The following is a 21,863-nucleotide window of genomic DNA, read 5'->3' on the forward strand; positions in this document are numbered from 1 at the left end:
GGATGCAAGGGTCACGTTTATTTGAACTTCACGAAGCCGACACAGAAGAGCCCTCAGGTAAAGAGCAAACAGCACCCCCCTAAGTTCAGGGTCTTGACCCGCACAGGCCCCTGCACCATGCAGAGACCCAAGCCTTCCTGGCTCCGCAGGAGGCCCTTGGCTGTGCCAGCTCCTCAGCCAAGCCGGGGCCCTGAGCCTGAGGCCCCACCTGCGGCCCAGGGCCCTGTGACTTCCCACACCAGGATCTCACTGTGGGCGGCAGAGAAGAGCAGCCGGGCGGACGGAGCAAACCTACAGAGCTGCACCAAGTCGTCATGGCCAGCAAAGTCCTGCATGGTCCCCGACTCACAGTCCACCAGCCTCAGCACACGCTCTGTGGGCAGATGGCACGGGGCTGGGCCCAGGCAGGCAGAGGGCCCAGGGCCCCCCACACCAGCACCCCCACCTGTGACAGCAAAGGCAACGGGAGGCCCCTCAGAACCCAGGTGCCGTCAAGGCCCCAAGCTAGGCCGCTGAGTCCCTCTGTTGAGGCCCTGGCACCCCACACCCCTCATTGCCTGACCCTGTGAGTCCCCTGGGGCGTGTCCTTACCCCACTTTCGGAATGAGGACCTTGGGGCACTGAGGGGAGAGGGAAGTCTCAGGTGGAGATACGAGGGAGCCCGCTTGGCTCCACTCAAGACAGGCTGGAGTCCCGCTCCACCAAGACTCACCAGCAAAGCCAACGGCCACAAGGCGGGCTCTGGGGGACAGGCTCAGGGACACGGCAAAGAAAGGCAGCGGGATCCTCTCCACCACCTGTGGACGGTAAGCGTGAGCCTCGCCTCCCCAGCCCTGGTCCCTCGGGCTCCCAGCACGACCTGGGGTGGGGGGGTCCACATGCCTGCTTCTGGTGCAGGCTATAGAAGACCACCTCTGGACGCACGCCGAGGCCCGCACACGCCAGCAGGGCCCCGTCCCAGGGGCAGAAGGCAACAAGAGGGGACGGTGGGTGGCTGGGACCCTGTGGAGGGATGCAGCACGCTGTGGTCCGGGGGACAGGCACCGCCTCCGCCCCTGCTGCCCCCAGAACCTACCTCCATGAGGGTGGGTGATGGGGAACTCAGCCAGTCCACGAGCTCACAGTGGCCCTGTGGCCAGTCGGCGGCCCAGATACTGATGCACTGGTCTGAACTGGCCGCCAGCCACAGGTCGGCCCACTGCGCCCCAAAGTCTCCATGCTGGAGGTGGGTAAGGCCGGTGGATGCCCCTGCCCTGCTCCACCCAATCTCCTCCCCTGCCCGCGTCCCCTAGGCCAGGCCCTGCCGGCTCATGAGGCCACCTCACCTCTTTGCTCCTGCTCTGGACAGTGGAGATCAGAGCACCACGGTGGTCACTCAGTACACGGAACGTCATCCCCGTGCGGGGGCAGCTCACGGCCACAAGCCCATCCTTGTCTCCGGAGAGGATGGTCTGACCTGCGCCAGGCAAGGCCACTTACCTCGTGAGCCCCCGGGCCCTGGCCCCAACGTGCGATTACTGTCGGCCTGTGGGCCCCCCGCTGCTCACCATCAGCGGAGTAGGCGATGGCCGTCAGTGCAGCCCAGTGGGGGTGCATCTTGAGTTCCATTGCAATTCGGGAGATGCTGAAGACTCGCAGCGTGCCATCACTATAGCCCGCTGCCACCTGCTGCTGCTCCGGGCGTGCACAGGAGGCAGGGCTCCAAGCCAGACAGAGGCAGCCCTGGGGAGCCCCAGGAGGGAGACATGAGCACTCCCCCGGGGGTGGGGGACAGGGGCTGAGCCCCACGGCTGGGACAGGCACTCGGGGAGGGTGTGGCAGCCAGGCAGGGTCGGGACAGGGTCTGGCTCAGCCCTGGTGCCCCCAGTACCTGGTTCAGCACCTGAAACTGGATCAGAAGCTCCATGCTGGCCAGGGACCACACACGCACACTCCCGTCATCGCTGCACGTGGCCCAGTGGGACGCGCTGGGGCTGAAGACCACCTCGTTCACCTGCAAGGAGCCAGCCCCCCAAGGCCACGCAGCCCTCAGGCACAGAGGAGACCTGGCGCAGCCAAAGCTGTCTGTTTTGTTTTTAAAGATTTCATTTTTTGAAGTGATCTCTTCCCGCAGCGCGGGGCTCAAACTCACAACCCCAAGATCAAGAGTCGCACGCTCTTCCCATTGAGCCACTTCTGCACAACCCTGTCGGGCCCCAGCCACCTCTGTGGGCCATAAAGAAACCATCCTGGCCTGCCTCCCACGTGTCCTCACGAAGACCTGGGTGGAATGAAGTCACAGGAAGCCCACCGGCCAGACCCGATGGCTCACTTGCTAAGACCGTAAGCAAGTGACGGTGGCAGCGTGACGCCATGGGATGCTGTGTCCCCAGAGGACTGCAGACTGAAGGTTAGGGAGATAGCCCGGGCAGGAGCGCAGGCGAGAGGAGCCAGACGCCACATGCCCCATGGGAAAACAGAGTGGTCTAGTCTCAAACGTGAATTGCGAGGGGAAGCGTGAGCCCCTAGTGTATCTTATTTAAAAAATAACAATTCTGGGATCCCTGGGTGGCGCAGTGGTTTAGCGCCTGCCTTTGGCCCAGGGCGCGATCCTGGAGACCCAGGATTGAATCCCACGTCGGGCTCCCAGTGCATGGAGCCTGCTTCTCCCTCTGTCTGTGTCTCTGCCTCTCTCTCTCTCTGTGTGACTATCATAAATAAATACAAAAAAAAAAAAAAAAAACAATTCAGGTGTTTGGCAGAGCAGCGACTGGCCTCCTGGGACTCAGACCACGACCCCCGAGTCCGTTTCCCACAGGAGCCCCCGGGCTTGAGAAGCAGCAGCCACATGTAGTCCTGGGCGGAGGGGAGCCCAGACCCTTTTCCTTCCAGACGAGGCGGGCATCGCGGGCGACCAGCAGCTCCGGCCAAGGCCCTGGACCTGAGTGCGCGCCAGCCAGCGGACGAACCACCCAATGTGCTCTATTTGTGCCGGGACGGCACTTGGCCTTGACACGCACTGCGCCGCACAGGAATGCGCAAAGCGTCGCGCGGGGGCAGATGGAGGAACGCGCGCGGCACAGGCAGCCAGCGAGCCCCCGGGCTGGGCCGGGCAACGGGCAGAGTGGTCACGGGGCTCCCTTGCGGGGACATGAAACGCCCTAAAACCTGCTATGGTGACAGCTGTCCGAGTCTGTAATGTCCACGCCACCTCAGGCTCAAGCAGACGGGGCGTGTGGCGCATCCTTGCTTCTTAACTCAAACCCGCCAAGCACAGGAAGCACCTGCTGCTCGCCCACCTCAAGTTCAAGTTTCTTTGATGACAACCGTTATATCTGAACAACTGAACACATTAAAGGAACAAAAGACTTGGGAGCCACCTCCAAGAACCCACCCCTGGGGACAGATAGGGCTGGAGAGACGTGACGGGGGACAGCGACCCAGAGGAGGATGGACCTACGTGCCCACCGGCAGCTCACACAGATCCTCGCAAAGCCTGGGCCGCGCTGCTGGATGTCCATGGCCCGCACCAGCGCTCAGGGGACCAGGCCCAGGAGGGAGAGGGGCCGCCCTGCGGCGCCTGCCCCGGTCTCCCCTGGAGAAGCCCAGCTCGTGAGGCCACCTCCCGCTCAGGATCAGCCGGCAGTGCCTGTGACTCCCGCCCAAGCACAGGGTCACTGTCCCAGGGCCAGCGGACAGGCCAGCAGCCCTACCCACTTCCCACTGGACAGACTGCCCCCGACCAGACGCTGCTCTGGCCTCCAGGGAACGCAGAACCGAGGGGCAGGTCTGACCCAGGTGGTGGGAGGTTCCAGCACAAGGAGCCTGGTTTTTTCCAACAAGCAAATTACAAGAAAAAAGTACCAACAGAAAAAGGACAGATGGAAAGGCCACACCGAAACGCCTGGGGGACACGTGCGGGTCCTGCGTGGACCAGGAGACCAGGGAGCACACAGCTCTCGGCAGCCCCCATCTCGGCCCTCCCAGACCACAGATGCCCACAGCCACCTGACAGCTGCAGGGCCCGGGCTGGAGCACACGTGGCCTCCCGCCCTCTGTCCAGGCTGGAAATGCCCTCACCTTGCTCCTGTGGCCACTGATGAGGCGCGTGCTGCTGCCCTCCGCCCAGCTGACGTACCAGAGCGTGCCCGCCGTGGTGCCCACCACGCCCATGTCCATGGTGTCATGGAAGACCGCGCTCACAACGGCCCCGTCCAAGGTCAGCTCGCACTCCATGAACACAGAGCTAGACCTGGGGCGGGGGTGGGGGCAGCAGGCTGAACGGGCAGCGGTGGCCCAGGGGACCCGGAGCCATGCCCCCACCCGCAGCCCCCAGGCCCCCGTCCAGGGCCCAGGGACCCCAGTACACAGGCATGCACACACGGCCCGCTCACCTGGCCCGGGAGCCCTTACACCTCAGCTCGGGCACGGCGCCCACGGCCCACAGGCGCAGCCGCCTCGTGTTGCTGCCGCTGACCAGCCGTGCGCCTGAGCACAGCAGCACTCCTGGAGGCGGGAGGCGGCATGAGCCGCTACCCCCGCGTCCCTAGCTCTAGCCGAGCCTCCCGGGAGAGGCCAAGCCCGGGCCGTCGGGCCACAAGGGCCCTGCCAGGCACCTACCGATCTCGCCATCGTCTGCCTCCCAGGCCAGGAAGCAGCGGCTGGCGCTGGTGTCCCACACGCAGACCTGGCCGGCATTGGAGCCGCAGTAGAGCAGAGGGGCAGCCCCGTAGCAGAGTGATGTCAGCTCGCCCGCCCCCAGCTCCTCAGGGAGGGGCTCTCGGCGGCCCTGGGGGACACAAGGGCGGCGCGGGTCAGCAGCGTCCAGGGCCCCGGCCAGACCCCACCCTCGAGGACACGCCCCGCATCCTGGCACCTGGAGGCTGGCGTTGGGGCCATGCAGGAGCCACAAGGTGACAGCACGTTGGCCCACGCAGGCCAGCTCACCAGCGTCCCGTGGGTTAAACGCCACCCCATGCACTGGCTCCGGGAGGCAGGTGGCCGACAGCAGCTCACAGGTGGCCATGCTCCACAGGGCCAGAGTGCGGTCACCGTAGTCCCCTGGCAAAGACGCACGGGAGCTGTATCAGCGACCCCCGGGTCCCGGGACGGGCAGGGCCGTCCAGGGGCCCACCGTCCCTCCACAACCCACTGACCCAGTGTGACAAGCAGCTCGTCGTCTGGCGAAAAAGCCAGGGCTTGCACAGCAGTGCTGTGGTAAGACATGAGTTGCCGGCAGGAGCCCCCCGGCACGTTCCAGATGCGGATCTGGCAGCAGGAGGCGGTGCTGCCGCAGCCTGAGGCAGAGGCCAGGACCTGGCGGGCAGGAGGGTGGGCAGTCAGCAGGGGGCCAGGGCCCACAGGCCCATCGGGTGCTGGCGGGAGGGGAGGCCGGGACGACGTCCCTGTCCTGCTGTGGAGCCAAGAGCCAGCCCCGGTTCTCGGGCATCTAGGCTGAGGCAAGCATGTCCACCCCGGGTGTGCCACGGGGGCGCCGGCCAGCACCTGGGCATCGTGGCTGAGGGCCAGCGTGGAGATCTCCTCGGGGTGGCCGAGCCAGTGCTGCTGCGCGCCAGAGTGCAGGTCCTCCACCACCACCAGGCAGCCGCTCGTGTAGGCAAAGAAGCCTGTGCAGAGTGGGCACCCATGAGCCGCTGCACCGGGCTCCGAGGCCACAACACAGCATGCAACCAGGAGGGCATGGCTCGCTCGGGGACTCCTCCCTGTGCCCAGCCCCTCCACACACGGCTCCCGTGCTCTCCCTGAGCTAACGCAGTGCGTGGTCCCACCTGTGTCTGGCTTCCACACCACGTTGGCCCGCCCATTCCCGTTGTAGCCCATGACCACCTTCAGGAGCAGACGCTCAGCGCTGCCACGGGAGACGGAGGCACTCTGCAAGGACACGCGCAGGACGCTGGGGCGCCGTGACAGTGCCTGCCCTCCCGTCAGCCTGGGCCCTGGGATAAAGCCTCTGCAGGTGCAGGCTCCCGAGAGGAGACAAGCGGTAGGAACACAGGACCCACGATCCGCACAAGAGGCTAGCGGAGCTGGGGGGCGGGAAGCAGCTGGAGCGCAGGGCGGCCAGGGGAGGGCACAGGGCCAAAGGGAAGGGCTCGACAGGACACCACCTGGGGCCGCTCTGGGGGCAGCAGGACCATGAGAGCCTTGGCCAGCCAAGCCAGAGTGCAGCACACGTGGACATGTGGCCTGCACGGGGACGGCCACCAAGATCTACGTCAAAGCCCTGTCACCGAAGCTGTGAGCTTTGGGAGCCACCCCTGGGACATCCCAGGAAACCGAGTTTCCTCAGGGAGAAAGAACACACCCAGAAACGACAGGGCCATGACCCCCGCTCTGGGCCTGCGAGGACCCCCCCCCCCCCGACTGACCTTGGGCAGCGAGGAGGTCTTGTAGCGTGCCACGAAGTGCCTGTAGCAGTCTGGGCGAGCAGAGGGACGCACCTGGGCTTTTCTGGTGCCCCGAGCACCTGATGGGAAAAGAAAGAGGCCTCGAAACATCAAAGCACCCGTGACCGCTCAGGGACCCCTCCCCACACGCGGTCACCGGGCACCATCGGGTGGGACACGTCTGCCCCACAGCAGACACAGGGGCTCAGAGGGCCCAGGGGCCATGCCCCACCCCTGGCCTGGCCCCGCTGCAGCCTCAGGCTGGCCGCCTTGCCCTGCAGTGAACACAGCTCAGCTCAGGGCAAACCTCAGCCCACAGGGCAGCTGGGCCTCCCTTAGGCCCCTGGAGCCCACGAAACACCATGGTCGGTCATGAGTGTCCCTGCCACACCCTGCTGCCCCTCTTCTGCTTACTGGGCCAGCCATGGGGGTGGGGACGCATGCTGAAGCCCCGGGGGCCCCCTGGAGACCCCCAGACCCTGTCTCCAGCCCCGCTGGCCTCCTTCACCAGCACGGGCAGGCTTGAGCCCTGACAGAGCCCCTCAGGGATGTGGCTCTCCTCCGAGGGTCCTTCTTCATCTGACCAGGAGAAAGCACCTGGGGAGATGGGGGGGGGGGGGCGCAGTGAGAGGAAGGAGCAGAGCTCCATGGCCCCTGCCCCCCCCCACAGGCCTGAGGGAAGCACGCGGACTCCGGGGCCAGGCCCCACCCTTACCGTCATCATCCCTGAGGGGTCCCACACAGACGCCCAGCTGCAGTGGGGACACCTGCGATGGCTTGGGCACCTGCTGCCGGGGGAGCCCGTGGGCCCCGGACACCACGTCCTCCAGCTGCCTTGCATCCAGGCCTGAAGACAGAAGCAGCCAGCCTGTGCCATGCACCCCAGGTGTGCACGAGGGCCCCCGGAAAGGAAAGAGTGTACGCCACCCGCAGACAGGGCCAGCACTGGAGACTGTCACAAATCCCGCCCACGAGGTGGGGACACTCACTAGCCTCGCAGGTTGGGGGTACCCCAGGTGAGTCTCCAGCACTGCAGAGGAAACGAGAGATCAGGTGGGAAGGGTGCAGCAGAAGGCCGACGGGCGCAGGCCAAGGGCAGGCACTTGCCTTCCTGGAGGCGACCTCTCCAGGGGGCCCAGAATGTCCCACAGGAAGATGGCATCCCCCACACTGAGGAGCCGCTGCTGGTCAGGGGCGAAGGCCACAGCTCGTACGGGCTCTGAATGGCCAATATACACCTGGGGGCAACGAGAGTGACGCACAGGGGCCGCTGAGGCGCAGCCGGAACCCTATGGTCCTTTCAGCACTGGCACGTGCTTCAACCTGGCGGACATAGCCCGCAGACCCAGCTGTGGGCCCCCCGACCCGCCAGACTGGGGCATGAGGAAGAGGCTCTCAGGGCTGTCAGGCTGCAGCAGGCACGGGGACGTCGGGGTGGTCCGTGCCCGCCTGCCGTGTCCCAGCCTGCGGCACCCACCTGGCAGCCGGGACAGGCCTGCGTCAGGTAGTCCCACACCTTGATGGCACGGTCCGTGGCCGTCAGCAGGAAGCGGGCATCCCTGCTGAGAGCCAGGGAGGGGCAGGCCCCAGAGTGGACATCTGGCAGCTGCAAGAAGCGTTCTCGTCAGTGAAAGAAGATCAAAAACCACAGACTTGCAGACAGAGTCTCCCTTCTCGAGAAATGCCACCTCTCAGGAGCAGCAGGTGCCCAGGGCCTCCCCATCCTCGAGGCACCGCAGGCACTAACGCTAGAGCCCAGAGGAAAGAATTGAAGCTGCAGACCGCGGCCATGGGCTCACCTCCCGAACCACGCGGCCCGACGTGCTATCCAGCACAACGACCGTGCTCGACGAGGTGGACACCAGCAGGTGGCCAGGGGGTCCAGGGCCAAAGTAGAGGGCCACCGCCGAGGCCAGACGAGCGCTGGACAGGTCCAGGGCACTGACATCCACTCGCAACAGCTGGGGGAGAGCCGTGAGTGGCTGCCGGGCATGACCTACAGGCCGAGCGGGGGCCCCAGAGCCAGAGCACAGGTGGGCAGCCTTGGGCGCCCCGTGGCACCCCTGCCTGCCTGTGGCTTACACGTTCTGTGTGAGTTGCGACCCCAAGGCTCAGATCCTCTCTGGGGTGAGCAAGGCCTCCCACCCGCCCCCAGCTCCCTCCCTCTCCACGCGGGGCCCTCCCTGACTCCCTCTGCCCTGTTAGGACCCAGGGCAGCGTGGGACGGCGCGGCAGGGCTGTCTAGATCTGCCGGCCAAGCCAGTGTGACAGAAGGCTCCGGCCAACTCACCTCCTCTAGCAAGGCCGCGTTCATGACAGTCACCACGTACTTGGAAGGGCCCACGAAGGCCAGCAGGCGGCTGTCCCCGCTAAGCACCAGGGCATTGGGGGTGGGGTGGGCGTCCCGGCACACCACGTTAGCTACCGGCAGCGCAGGGGCACACGGTCAGCTGGGTGGAGGGGGCGCCCACGGGAGACACAGGTCCGGCCTGAGCCCGCCCCCAGCTGTGGGGAACTCCACACCAGAACCGCACACAGCCCACAGAGCCCGGGCACAGAGCGGCGCGACACCAGCGGGCACAGCTACTGCTGGGGCGGGCGGCTCCCCTGGATCAGGCTGGCCCAAGTTACAGCGGCCTCGAGGGGAAACAGATGCCCCGGGTGACCCGACCCCCACTGACTGCTCAGGCCGGTCACTGCCTCCGAGGGCACGGACCTTCCGTCCTGGGGGCGGTAAGCCCTAAAACCACACTCCAGCTACAGGCGAGCCCCACCCCGCGGGGACCCGACAAGGACACGGTCAGGAGGCTGGATGGGCAGCACAGGGGTCTGACCTGCCACACGCAGGATGCGACACTGGGTGGCGGCGCAGTGGTACTGGGCCAGGGTGCCCGAAGAGCAAGAGCTGAAGAGGAGGCTGCCGTCGGGGCTGGCGGCCAGGCCGGTGACGGGGCCTTGGTGACACCTGCACCACAGGAGGAGAGCGTTGCCCCAGGCCGTCAGCTGCACTGTCCCAGACCTCTCACGGCCCAGCCTGCCCTGGTGGAGTTGCCCCGGGCAGCAGAGGGCGGGAGCCCTGTGGACGGCCCTCCCTGCCCTGCCCAGCCGCCCATGCACCACCTCAGCTTCCAGCATGGGCGTCCATGGGGCTGCAGACAACCGGGCACCCACCTGTGCACCGCCAGGACCTCGGCAGACTCCAGGCTGAAGGAACAGACGGCCCCGCTGCTGAAGCCGCAGAATAAGGCTGGCCGCGTGGGGTGGAAGGCGACGGTGCACGGGGCCTCCTCGGGGGACCTCAAGTCATGAAGCTGGAGGACAGATCCGTGAGGGCGTGCAGGAATGGGCCAGCAGCTGGCCTCCAGAGCCTGGGAGCCGGTCGCTCAAGGGTGCCCCCACGGACCCTCCCGTGCTCCACATCTGCCTCCCCCGCCCACACCACAGGAACTCATACCCTCTCCCTGCCACGGCGCCCTCTGGCCATGCCCCACCTGCTGCAGGGTCGCCAGGTCCCAGATGCGCACGGTGTGGTCCTGGGACACGGTGGCCAGCTGCCCATGGCTGCACTCGGTGGCCAGGGCCAGCACCGGAGCAGTGTGCGAGCGAACCAGCACGCGGTACTCCCGGGATGGCACATCCAGGAAGCCTAGGTGGCCCAGGGACGTGGCGGACAGCACACGCAGACCATCTGGGCTGACGCGCACCCAGGTGACTGGCCCCTCATGCTCTGCGGACAGGGCGGCTCCGTGACCTCCCGGGCCCCCCCAAGACGCAGACGAGCCCGCAGCCTGCCGCTCCGTGTCTGTGCGCTAGGGGAGGCAGCTCCCTGCTGACCACCACTCCTGGCTTAGGGCTCCACCCCCTGGAGCCCAGGACTGACCCCTAGCCAGGGGATGGCCCAGGGACACGGCCCTCCCACAGCAACGCACGGCAAGACGGCCCAACAAGCCCACCTGCCTCCAGGAGCACAGAGGAAAAGTCCAGCGGCCAGAGGCGCAGATAGCCGTCCTCGGAGCCCACAGCGCACGTGGCCTGGGACGTGCTAAGGCTGCTGATGGAAATGCCGGGGCCTAGGGAGTTGGGCAGGGTGAGCCCACCGCACCTGGGCTACTGCCCGCCACGCAGCAGGGGACCCACCTACCCGAGCCGAAGGTCTGCTTCTGTGACACAGGACTGCCAGGCGTCCACACGGGCAGGAGACGGCGAGCTTGCCGCATGGCCATGTGCTGGTGGTCGATCTCCAAGATGTGGCCACTGCGGCCGCACACGTAGCTGGTCAGGGAGGCAACGAGTGAGGACCAAAGAAGCGGGTGGGAGCAGGACGCAGGCGTTACGGGAGCGAGGGCAGGGCTCACAGCATATGGCCATCCTGGGCCGGCCCGAAGGCCAGGTCGGTCAACTCCAGAACACGGTGCTCCCCCAAGTCCACTGGGCAGGACCGCAGCTGCCCCCCTCGCAGCCGCCACAGACGCACGCTGCCCTGCCCGCACGACGCCATCCTACAAGGCACAAACGTGACACTGTAGGTGGTCCCCAAGCCAGGGAGGGGCAGGCTCGGCCCCCATCTGGGCCCACTAGCTGCCGAGGCCTCATCCCCACAGGATCACCTGGTTTCGTCAAAAAAGGCCACCTCGAACGCCTGGATGTCAACCCCAGTGTGCGTCTTTGCGAGAAGAACTGGCTCACCTCCTCGGCCCACCTGGGCCGTGCCCCAGGCCACCACCACCTGCAACGAGCCTGTACTGGGTGCCCGTAGTCCCCCCAATCCACCTGGCCTCCGCCCGCCCGAGTGCCCAGTGGCTGAGGCTGTGGGGACGTCAGCCCTACGGCCCACCAAAACCCACAGGTGTACCCCTGGGCTTGAGGCTCCAAGGTGGATGCATCTGAGGAAAGACGAACAGATGCCCCAGGTACCCCTGACTTCAGAAAGGCTGACACGTCGCCGCGGTCAGCAAAGACGGCAAGTGGTAGCGTCAGCACCGACTCTACCCGCCAGGCCGGAGAACATGAGGTGCCACGTGCTGCACTCAGGGCAGGGGCTCCGGCAGGGGAGCGCCGCTTCCTAGGCCGTCTGGCCGCCACCCGCACCCTGGCACCAGCCGCCCCGCCTCCCTGAGCGGTCCCGTTACCGTCCTCCCCTGCCGGTCCTTGCCGACCCCACAGAGCAGCGCCCCGCCACAGGAGAAGCTGCGGATGGACAGAAAGCGGTCAGTGTGGCTGCAGCCAGCCCCCTGGCCCCATCAGAGGCCCCACGCCCACCTGAGGGAGCAGAGCATGTGGGCCGGACTCCGGAACAGGGACAGGCAAGCCCCGGTCCTGAAATCCCAGAGGCGCAGCATGCTTGAGGGCCGGGCCTGGGCCGAGGCCAGCAGCACGTTGTCTCCATCCAGTGCCAGGGCAGAAACCTGCAGTAGGCGGCAGCGTGACGGGACGGCCTGGGCCCATGGGCACGAGCCTCCCGCTGCGGGGCCGGTGGCACCCACCTTGTCAGTGTGGCCGAGCAGGCAGCGCTGCTCCCGGGTGTCGGTGCGCAGGACGACGACGACCGCGTGGCAGGGATACACCACAGCAGACCCGTCCTTGGTCCACAGGGCCTGCGTGCGGGGCCCAGAGGCTGACTTCACAGGCTCAGGCCTCCGGCCTCCCCCAGCCCAGCACACCCCACCCCGTGCCAGGGGCACACACACGAGGACCTCCTGTAAACCCCCTTCTGCTCGACCACAGACGCTGGGGCTGAGGTGATGGACGGCAGGACCCACAGACACTGGTCTGCGTCCAGAAGGACCTGGCAAGCACAGAGCCACAGACCCGACATCGGTGCCACGCCAGCTCCACACGCCAGACAGGCATCAGAGGCTCACAGGACATGGGACAGCTCCAGCTCCCGGGCCCCTGCCAACGCCGCCTGCACTCGCGACACAACAAACAGGCCCAGCCCCAAGTCGCACGCAGACCCGGGCAGGCGGCCATCCCTGGCTTGAGAGACTCGGGCCTGAGGAAGTCTAGATGTGCAGACGTGCAGAGCCACCTCGGGGAGACACGGGGCTCTCCCCGCCCCCTCCGTGGAACTGACACACACGAGCCACTGGCACCTCTGCACCCCTCACCCATTTGGTGCTGTGGCCCCCGAAGCCAACGACGCCCTTGAGCCTCAGGATTGGATCTGGGAGGAAACTCTGAAACAGGCAAACCCGGGGAGACCGCAGGAGGTGAGGCCACCTGCCACAGGGACCGGCCAGCCCACACTAGCTGCTCCCCCCAACACAGCAGAGTAGCCCCAGGGGCTTCTGCCAACTGCACTGGGCGGGAAGAGGCGTGGCCACCATGCCAGCCCCCGGGTACCCTGGCTCCTGTCCCCGCCTGCAGCCCAAGGCCTCCAGGGGTCAGCGGCTCGTCCTTACTCTTTGTCGGAAAAGATGCTCGGCCAGGGCCACCTCCTGCTTGCTCTGCTTCCCGCCAAAAGGCTGGAGAACGACAGGTGATCAGAGGCCTAGCAGCCCTTGCACACCCTCGTCAAGGCCCCACCCGCCTCCCTAGGGGTAGGCACTGACCTCGTGCATGGCCACATCCCCCCGGACCGTGGGCACCACGGTCGGCTTAGGGGCAGACACGCCAACACCGTTGCCAGCTGCGTGCTTGTGCCTGGCGTGTGCGGGGGCCGAGGGCTCGCTCCCCGTGGGAACCTCCGAGCGCTCACAGAACAAGCTGACCTCCGGAAGGGACCTGGGCACCGAGGGGGCCTGGCAAGGCTGCAGGAGCACAGGGGCCGTCAGCACCCTGAGGCCACCACCCTCCAGGCCCGTGTGCAAGGGCGCAGGAGCACTCACAGCTATGGGGCCCGCAGAGGGCGCCCCGTCCTGGGTGGCACTGCTGGAAGCCCGGGGGTGAGGGAGAAGCTGCGGCACACGCCCCAGGAAATCCGGAAGGGAGCGAACGGCCACAGAAGCCACTGGGCACAGTACCCACGGCCTGCAGAGAGCATGGCCACAGGGCCTCACCCACCGCGCCCCCAGGTCCCAGCTGGCACCACAGCTGCAAAGGCTGAGAACACCAGGCCCTCCGCGCAGCCTCCTGCGTGTCTGGCACCTCAGGACGGCCTGAGGCTAGCCAGCCGCAGCCTCACACGGCGTCACCACCCCCTCCGAGAGCCTCCGTGCCCCTCGTGACCCCCCAGGCCCACCTGCCTCAGGAGGAGAGCAGATCTCCTGAACCGGCCTGGGATATGCTTCTGAGCTGTCGCTTGGAAACCTGGCCCGGCAGAGACGGTCCGTGTCCAGAGGCCACCCTGACCTCCCTCCGCTGGCCCCCTGGGGACGGGCAGAGCCGCTCACCGGAGGTGGACGTAGTGGTCGTACCAGCTCTCACCCTTGGGCACCGGGAAGGCCATCTCTCGAGGCACAGGTGTGACACGGAGCCTCGCCCGCTGGGCCTCAGCGACCGTGAGAGCTATGGAGAGCAGAGCTGTTGCGGGAGGGAAGGCCACCCAGCTCCCTCTTCCGGCCAAGGTGAGTCCCAAGGGCAGGGCCACCCGCCCGGCCACCAAGGCTCCAGCGCCCCCACAAGCCCTCGGGAGGATGGCAGACAGCGGGCAGGCAGGCTGCAGCTCACTGGGGTCAAAGCACAGGTCGCTGGTGTAAAGGCTCTTCACGAGCAGGCTGGCGCATAGCTTGACGCTCTTGAGGTGGCCGTAGCGCCGGTTTACATAGACCAACAGAATGTCCCGCAGGTCGAGCTGCAGGCACGTCCAGCGGGCATCAGAGGCGCCGACCCTGGTCCCCCCTGCAGAGCGCAGCTGCCATCAGGCCTTGGGTGTCCCTGCTCCACCCGGCCGGCCGCATGTCGCCTAGGCCCGCCCCTCCCCGACCTGGCGGCCTGTCCGTGCCCCATCCGCACGTCACCTTTCTCATCTTTCGTGGCTGCCCCAGCCCCACATATGAGGGGAAACTGAAGCCACGTGGCCGTAGACTTGAACTCCTTGAACAGGTTGGAGAAGGACATGCGGACAACCTGGCCGTCCTGCAAGGCAGCGAGCGTGAGGACATGCGGGGACAGGGATGGGGAGGCCACGCCTGGTGCCCACTCCCGCTCAGCACCTCGGTGGCCACATCCAGCTGGATGACGAAGTGCTTGCCGGGCAGGGGCCTGAAGAGCACGTACAGGTAGCGGCCTGTGAGCCCCAGAGACTGCGTGCTGGTCCCGGGGAGCTGGATGTAGCCACCGGCGGACGGGGCGCCCAGGATGCGGTACACAGCGCAGCGCAGGCTCTCGTCCTAAGAGACAGAGAGGGGGCGGGAGGGGGGGCCACGCGGCCTCGCCAAACCCAGGTCGCGGGCAGGGCCCCACTCACGGTCACAGCGGCCACATCGCCTTCCTTGCTGCACCGCCTCCACTCCCCCACCCTGCAGTGTCGGAAAACGTTCACGAACGGGCGCTGCCACGCTGCGGGGCAGGGACGGGAGGGTCAGGGCGGGTCAGGGCCTGGAGGGCCCCCTGGAGGGCAGAGCTGGGCCCGCGCCCCACCGCCTGGACACTGGACTCCGGTCCCCGCCCCCCCAGGTTCCCTCCAGCTCCCCGCCGCCTTCCTCCGCCCCCCCCAAGCTCCCCGGGTCCCCCCCAACCCCGCCCCCCGGGTCCCCCCAGCTCCCCGCCCCCCGGGGCCCCCCAGCTCCCCGCCCCCCGGGGCCCCTCAGCTCCCCGCCGCCTGCCCCCCTGCCCCCCAGCCCCCCGGGTCCCAGGCCCCGCGTGCCGCTACCCTTCGCCATGGCGCCGCCGCTCGCACTTCCCGCCTCGGCCGCGGCGCTCCCGCAGGGCACGCAGCGCCCTTGGCAACGGCGCCCCTGCCGCGAGCCCGCGGTGGCGTCACGTGACCCGGGGCGGGGCCACGGCCACGTGACGACGCTGGTGGCCCTGCCAGGCCGCCGCGGGAGCCGGGAGCGCGCCCCGACAGCCCGGCTCGGCCCTCCTCCCCCCGTGCCCCCCCGGGGCCCCGGCAGCGCAGCTCGCGCTCTGCTCCGCGTCCCACCGGCCTGGGCGGCGGGGAGGCCCGAACCCCGATTTTGCGCCCCGGGCCCTCCCCGCGCTGGCGGATGCGGAGCCGGGGACCAGGCTGGGCGCACCGGACAGCCCGAGGAGAGCCCGCGGCCGGCAGGGGGGGGGGCGGGCCCCTGGAGGCCGGAGCTGGGCGGAGCGGCAGCCCCGAGGCGAGGAGGCGCGGCCTAGTTCACGCGGACCTTAACCCCCACGCGCCAAGGAAAGGCCACTCACAAGGGCAGTTTCTCAACTTTATTAGCCTACAGCTCCTCCCTGCCGGCCGCAGGGGCTGGTCCCTGGGCAGTGAGCAGGATTGAGGTCAGATTCGGCCCCTGGCCCCCGGCAGCGTGGCACAGCTCGTCCAGGGGCTCAGCAGGTGCAAAAGTCCAAATGCTGGCACTTCAGGTGTGGCCGGCTCCTGGCCAGACTCGGGGTGAAGCGCGGCCTGCCTTGGCGGCAAAACGGGGCACCACCGTCCTCTCCTGGCGAGGGGCCACCCCTTGGCAGGGCTGGGCCCTGCACGGCAGCATTCCTCCCAAGGCAGCTAGGAGCAGTTTGTGATCCTGGCCAGGAACTGCTGCGCCCACCACTCGTCCAGGTCAATGGGCACAAAGTCTGTGGGCAGAGTAGAGGGCTGGGCAGTGATGCTGCCTCCCGCATCACTCAGCATCTCCCCCTTGGAGCTGACCACAGGCCCCTCACCCAGACCTGGAGGTAGCAAGCAATAGGAAAAAGCAGGTCAAGTTCAAGGGCCCTCCCCAACCCCCTAGGGCTAGAACCCAGCGGGTCCGGTCAGGGTTGGAGGGAGTGGAGGGTACTCCCTGAGAGCAGGGGAGGGCTCACTCTGCAGCCGGGGGTTGGGGGTCTTCTCCACGTACTGCACAGGCCTGGGCCCACTATGGCCAGTGGGGCCACTGCCCAGCTGCTGCTCCACTTGCTGCCAAGCTGTGGGGAGAGGGCAGTCAGGCTGAGCCAGGCCCCTGGCATCCTGTCTCCCGCCCAGGGCTGGGTGGCCACCCTGGACCCCAGCCAGGAAGTAGGAGTAGGAAGCCCACCGGACCGTCGTGGGACACACAGGGGGACGGCTTAGGAAGAGCCAAGGCCTCCAATTACTTTGAATCAGGTCACAGTGGGGAAGAGGAACAGGCCCCAGGCCCCAGCCTCAGGCCTCGACACTACCTTCAGACACAAACCGGACGTTTTCCTCATGGGCCAATGTGTAGGTCTCTTGGGCTCCCTCAAGGGACGGAGACGTGGCAGGGGGCCGCCGGCCGTTCACCCGGTTAAACACAAGCCTTGGCCCCGAACTGCGGAGTGAGGACGAGCTGGTCAGCAACTGTCCTATGCCCTGGTGATGCCTGGCAAAGCTCCAAGAGCAGCTTCAGCCCCCCCTCCCCCCCACCCGCCATGCCAGGCCCAGCCTGGGCACTTCCTTGAACTTCAGGGCAGCTGCTGCTGCAGTGGTGGCTGAGGCCTCTCTCCTGCAGGCCCAAGCTCCGGGCAGCTCGATTCACACCGGCCCTGTGTCCAGACCCCCAGCAGGGCTCCATGCTCAAGGCACACAGGCGCTCCTCCACGGGTCTCTCGGGCACCCCTACTGCACCTGCACCCCACCTCCCCAGGACCAGCCAGGCCTCCAACAACCCGTGTTCTGGTATGAGCTACAACCGGACCACTCCGACCCAACCACAATTGGCCAAGCACAATTCGAGGCCATCTTCTCCCCCCACAGAAGCTTCTCCATCTCACCAACGTCCCCAGTGTGGAAGGACCCAAACAAGAAACAGGCCGTCTGTGCCCTTCCCGCTTCCTGGCTGCCCCAGGCTCCGTGGGGACGAACCCTAGGTGATGGTCTGACCAGACAGCACTTCGCCACTGAGTGGGGAAGCTGTGACTTCAACCCCAGCCCATCCCTGCAGGTCCCAGACGAGGCCACACTCTTGCCCAGGGGGTGGGAATGCCGAGTGAGGAGATGGGATGTCCAGGGAGCCGCTGGGCCTGTGTCAAGGATCAGAGGGCAGTGGGGGGGGGGGGTGGGGGGGTCCCAGGGCAGCAATGGGCTGCCCCTCCTGGCGGCAGCAGCCTAGCCCTGCACACACAAAGCCCAGGATGGGGCCGCGGAGGGAACGGGGCCCACACCTACAGCAGGAGGTGGGAGCCGGGAGTCCTGGGCTGCACGTGCCACTCCGCCAGGCACTCGCGGTCCCGCCGGCCTGCTCGCCTTCCTGGGCTCAGGTGCCCCACCGCCGCTCGGGGGTCCTCCTTGGCTGAGAGGGGCACTAAAATAAAGAGGAGTGTCTTGAGGGGCACCTCCCGCCAGCTCCAGGCCAGCGGAGAAAATGGGGAGGGCGGGGCTCGGCCCAGGCTGCACCCACCGGAGGGTGCGCAGCTTTGTTCTCATGCGCAGCTTTGTTCTCAGCTCGGACAGCCCTTGCCTGCCTCCCCCCTCCAGCCGGCAGACTCCAAAGTGCAGGCTGGACATCAAAAAGGGTGAACAAAATAGGGAATTGCAGCCATGGGCTGTGCATCACGGGGACCAAGGCGGCGGCCTGACCCGGCTGAGCAGGGGCCCCAGCAGGCAGGCAGCCCCTAACCCATAAAGGATCCTCCAGGGCCCTCTGGATTCAAGGGCACTGGCTCAAGTGTGCACCTGTGGCTGAAGGCCACACTGTGCCCACTCAGGGAGGCTGCCTGGAGGCAGGCTCGGTGTCCCTGCTCAGCACCCACGTGGGCATCCTCGAACTCGGCCTCCTCTCTGACCCCCAAGGTAAACCGCCCACCCATTCCCAGCCCAGGGCCCTGAGCTCCGCAGGGAAGTGACCCGCCCAAAGTCACATGCTGTAAATGGGCAGTAGTCCCAGAACTGAACTGCACACCTGCCCGACCTCAAGGCCCACGACTAGAACTCCCAGGCCACCTCCCTGACCTGCTCGCCTGACCATGGGAGGGAGGGGGTGTCACACGGCGCCATTTTATCTTCTTCCCAGCAATGGACATGACCTCCACTATCCTCTGCTGTCCCACACTGGGAACTAGAGCCCCTGAACCACAACCCCAGCCTGCATAATTAGCAGGTCAGCTGCTTGGCCGGAGCACCTGCAAGTGCACCAGGCACCAGGTGTGGGGGATGCAGCGGGGGCCCAGACACCCCCTCTCATGAGCAAGTCAGGGTGAGGGGTGCTGGGTAGTAAAAAACCACTACCGAGGAAAAACTAGAGAAGGTGGATAGGAAGGCAGGTGGAGCCCTTTTGGGAGGGTGGCCCCCTGGGAAGGCTCAGGGGGGAGGGAGGACCCACTGGCCGCTTTAGCCTCCCAGCAGGGTCTTTTCAAAGCCACTGGGGCTGGGAGGGGGTGGCCCCAGAGGAGGGCGTGACCTCAGAGGGAAGGGGTGTCTGTTCACGCCTCCCTGGGGTGCAGAAGGCCCCCGGGGCGCACAGCACTGCGGCATGCTGTCCGAACCAGGCAGGCTGCAGTGTGCCCAACTGGCTAAGGGCCAGCGGAGGGGGCAGGCGAGGCCCCCCAGGGGCCTTAGGAGCTCTACACACGTGCTTCCCTGGCACTCCCCAACCCTGCCACGGATGCAACCTGATTTCATCAGCAACAGGACTCTGTAGAGGGAGGTGCTGTGCTTCTCCAGGTGAGAGGGTGGGGGGCACCCTGGACCACTCTGCTCCCGGTTCTCTGCCTGGGTGAGCAGTGGTGGCTCTACACCTAAGTGTGCTTTGCTCTGCTGGGCGGTGGGGCAGCCGTGAGCACCAAAGCCGAAATCACAAGACAATAGTTTAGCACAGCCTGGGTCTCAGGAGCTGCCCCCGGAGGCCCTGCTCACCTGTCTCCCCAGGACACACCTGTGATTGGCCTAGAACGTTCCCATCACTAGGATGCAGCCTCAAAATGTTCACATGCCCCCAGCATTAGATCCCGGGGGAAGGGCCTCAGCCCAGAAAGATCCCCACAGGCTGCCTCCACCCCCTGGCCCTCCTCAACGCTGAGTCAGGGGCTCTGAGCCGGCAGCCCTATCTGCTCCCCCGCCCACAACCTAGCCCGGGAGGCTTAGGCCTTGTGGGCCTGGAAGAAAGCCCCGGGTCCAGGAGATGGGGAAAGTGAAACCAAAGGTCCAGAACTGAGACAAAAAAGGAACCGGCTCAGCTCCCGGGGATGAGGGGCGTTGACCTCCAGGTCAAGGTCACGTGGAGGCCAAATTGGCCAGGAATGAAACTCCTGGGGCGCTGGAAAGGCCGGAGGCTGCACGTTCCCGCGAGGCCCCAGCATCCGTGGGAGGCCTCCCGTGGCAGCCAGGGTGCTCTGGGTGAAGGGCACAGGAGGGCGGCGCCTGGGCGGGGGGGAGCCACGTGCACTTGCTCCCCCCGCCGGCTGGGCAAGGCCGGGGCTGGCAGCCTCCCGCGGGGCCGGAGCCAGGCGGCCTTCGGGCCTGCACCCTGGGACGTTTTGCTCCCGCCTTCCCGGGCAGCTCGCCTCCAGCCGTGGCCTCGCCGCCCAAGGTCGCCCGGGGCACGGGAGTCGGCCGCGTGGAGTCCTCCGGTCCGGGAGCCGCTCCGCCGCCTCCGCGCTTGGGCTCCGCCGTCCCAGGGGCCACCGTGGAGCGGGGCCTCGCGCTCCGCCGCCCGCCGGGGGGCCAGGTGCCAGGTGCGACGGGGCCCGCAGCCCCGAGCCGCCCGCGCAGGCGGGGTCACACGCCCCGCCCCGCGCATGTGGCCGGTCTCCGCGAACCTTCCCCAAGGTCAACCGCTTGGACCCCGGCGGCCGCCCGCGCGTCTCACCTCGACAGGGGCCAGGGTCCCGGCGGCTGCGCCCGCGGGGCCGGGAGGGTCGGCGGCGCGGGCTGCCGGCATTTCAGGAGCTCGCCGAGCCGGCTGTCCACCTGCTGCTGCGGGGGACCTGCGGGCACCGGGCGCGTCAGCCGCCGCAGCGCCCCCCGCGCCCCCCGCGCCCCCGCGCCCCGCCCGCGCACCTGTGCGGCGCTGCGCCACCAGCTTGCTGGGCCCTTTGCTGATGGTGTACATGGTGCGGAGGGGCCGCCGCCCGCGTTCGCCGCCGCGCGCCCTACCCTGCCCTCCGCCCGCGCTCCGCTCCGCGGGGCCCGGGGCGCGGCCCCTTTAACGGGCGGCCGGCGCGGCGGGAGGGGCGGGCCCGCTACACGCCCTCGGCCCTTAAAGGGCCCGCGGCTCGGGCGGCGCTGGGGCCGCGCTCCCAGCGCCCCACGCGCACGGCCCGCACCTGGGGCGGGGCCGGGGGCGGGGCCAGGGAGCCGGGGGCGGGCCCTGCGAGGGGCGGGGCCGGGCAGGGGGCGCCGCGCTCGCCGCAGGTCCGGGAGAAGCGCGCACACCCGGCGACCCGGGAGGCGGTGCCCTCCCGAGCGGCGCCCCCGGGGCCTGCGGGCCCGATGCCCCCCTGGGCTCCACGGAGGCCGCCCCTCGTCCAGCATCTGGTCGCGTCCGGTCCTTACCATGCCCACCGGCGCCCCAGGAAGCGGCCCGCCCACAGTGGGGCTCTGCGATCCGCCCCCGCGCCGCCGCGTCCACGGGGCCCGGCCCCGTCTGCGAGCTGTGCCCCAGGGCGCCGTGCGGTCCCGGGGCCCAAGCAGTCCGGCTCCCCCCAAGCCGCGAGCAGATTGCGCCGGGGGGCGGGGCGTGACGGCAGGAGGAACTCCCTCCCCACCGCCCGGGGCAGTGTCCCTCCCCAGCCCTCCCCAGGCACCGAGTGTGGGCGGTCCCCAGGCCTGCTCAGCTCCTCCTCCGCGGGCTTGCAGGGGGGGCTGGGCTGGGGCAGGCCTTCCAGCCTGAGGGGAGTGACCGCGGCCCCCCAGGCAAAAGCACGTCCGGGGAGTGCCGGCTTGAGCAGCACCCCCCCCACCGCAGGGCGCAGCACTGCCTCGGCTCACCGGTGCTGGCCCTTGGCCTTGAGCGCTGCTGCCTCCAGCTCCCACGCCCCCAGGAGGAGAGGCGCAGACGGAAGGGCCCCCAAGGTGACACAAGCTCTGAGAGCACCTGCTCCCTCGAGCACAGCCCCGGGCCTGTAGGGGCCTCCAGGACAAGACTAGGGCGCGGGATGGGCGAACAGGCCCTGCCTGCAGGTCAGGTGTAAGGTCAAAGGTTGGGTCCAAGGACGCCAGGGTGGGTCTACCTTCAGGTCAGGGTCTGGTCCCGGAGTCCTGGGTTCAAGTCCCATATCAGGCTCCCTGCAGGAAGCCTGCTTCCCCTGTGTCTGCCTCTCTCTGTGTCTCTCATGAGTAAAATCCTCATAAAAAAAAAAGGTTGGGTCCAGAGCCCTGAGCTCAGGGGAGAAGCAACTGAGCACCAGTGATGCTGGCAAATGGGAGGAAGGTGGGGGTGCGCACGTGCCCAGGGGTGCCCGGGATAGCTGATGGAGGAGGAAGGGGGGTGCAGACAGTGACGGCCCTCTCCCCCAGAAGGGCCTTTCCACAGC

At 67.6% G+C, this 21,863-nt stretch overlaps 2 protein-coding genes and 1 long non-coding RNA gene across 21 annotated transcripts; 1 reads left to right on the forward strand and 2 right to left on the reverse strand.

Annotated features, from left to right (window-relative positions):
• Positions 1-3: 3 nt before the first annotated feature.
• Positions 4-15,770, reverse strand: WDR90 (WD repeat domain 90). 16 transcript variants are annotated; one of them, XM_072754226.1, is made up of 43 exons: positions 15,139-15,216; positions 14,734-14,825; positions 14,480-14,656; positions 14,285-14,402; positions 13,995-14,165; positions 13,718-13,832; positions 13,567-13,634; positions 12,938-13,135; positions 12,788-12,850; positions 12,494-12,562; positions 12,072-12,291; positions 11,870-11,980; positions 11,646-11,791; positions 11,516-11,573; positions 10,994-11,112; positions 10,742-10,885; positions 10,528-10,658; positions 10,340-10,456; positions 9,878-10,113; positions 9,558-9,697; positions 9,221-9,351; positions 8,677-8,807; positions 8,186-8,347; positions 7,864-7,992; positions 7,494-7,624; positions 7,376-7,416; positions 7,102-7,233; positions 6,801-6,983; positions 6,369-6,466; positions 5,769-5,871; positions 5,485-5,606; positions 5,136-5,295; positions 4,856-5,040; positions 4,600-4,768; positions 4,374-4,485; positions 4,060-4,231; positions 1,871-1,993; positions 1,548-1,722; positions 1,326-1,456; positions 1,076-1,219; positions 883-1,002; positions 713-797; positions 4-373 (listed from the first exon to the last, which is right to left on the reverse strand). In XM_072754226.1, exons 11-43 carry the CDS (start codon positions 12,252-12,254, stop codon positions 174-176), a joined length of 4,524 nt encoding a protein of 1,507 aa, XP_072610327.1. In that variant the 5' UTR covers positions 12,255-12,291; positions 12,494-12,562; positions 12,788-12,850; positions 12,938-13,135; positions 13,567-13,634; positions 13,718-13,832; positions 13,995-14,165; positions 14,285-14,402; positions 14,480-14,656; positions 14,734-14,825; positions 15,139-15,216; the 3' UTR covers positions 4-173. The 16 variants fall into 16 exon arrangements, with proteins under 16 accessions (XP_072610327.1, XP_072610322.1, XP_072610320.1 ...); XM_072754221.1 differs by lacking the exons at positions 12,072-12,291; positions 15,139-15,216 and adding an exon at positions 15,651-15,770 and having other exon boundaries at positions 13,571-13,634; XM_072754219.1 differs by lacking the exon at positions 12,072-12,291 and having other exon boundaries at positions 13,571-13,634; positions 15,139-15,502.
• Positions 399-1,394, forward strand: LOC140598335 (uncharacterized). Its single transcript, XR_012000697.1, has 3 exons — positions 399-485; positions 685-806; positions 1,293-1,394. It is a non-coding gene; the product is annotated as an uncharacterized lncRNA (long non-coding RNA).
• MCRIP2 (MAPK regulated corepressor interacting protein 2) lies at positions 15,654-20,558 on the reverse strand. Of its 4 annotated transcripts, none has more exons than XM_072754236.1 (5): positions 20,389-20,558; positions 20,198-20,315; positions 16,596-16,723; positions 16,260-16,361; positions 15,654-16,124 (listed from the first exon to the last, which is right to left on the reverse strand). In XM_072754236.1, exons 1-5 carry the CDS (start codon positions 20,438-20,440, stop codon positions 15,961-15,963), a joined length of 564 nt encoding a protein of 187 aa, XP_072610337.1. In that variant the 5' UTR covers positions 20,441-20,558; the 3' UTR covers positions 15,654-15,960. The 4 variants fall into 4 exon arrangements, with proteins under 4 accessions (XP_072610337.1, XP_072610339.1, XP_072610338.1 ...); XM_072754238.1 differs by having other exon boundaries at positions 15,654-16,031; positions 16,295-16,361; positions 20,389-20,556; XM_072754237.1 differs by having other exon boundaries at positions 15,654-16,031; positions 20,389-20,554.
• Between the last annotated feature and the right edge of the window lie 1,305 nt (positions 20,559-21,863).

Source organism: Vulpes vulpes, chromosome 3 (assembly GCF_048418805.1).
Source record: "Vulpes vulpes isolate BD-2025 chromosome 3, VulVul3, whole genome shotgun sequence".
NCBI lineage: Eukaryota > Metazoa > Chordata > Mammalia > Carnivora > Canidae > Vulpes > Vulpes vulpes.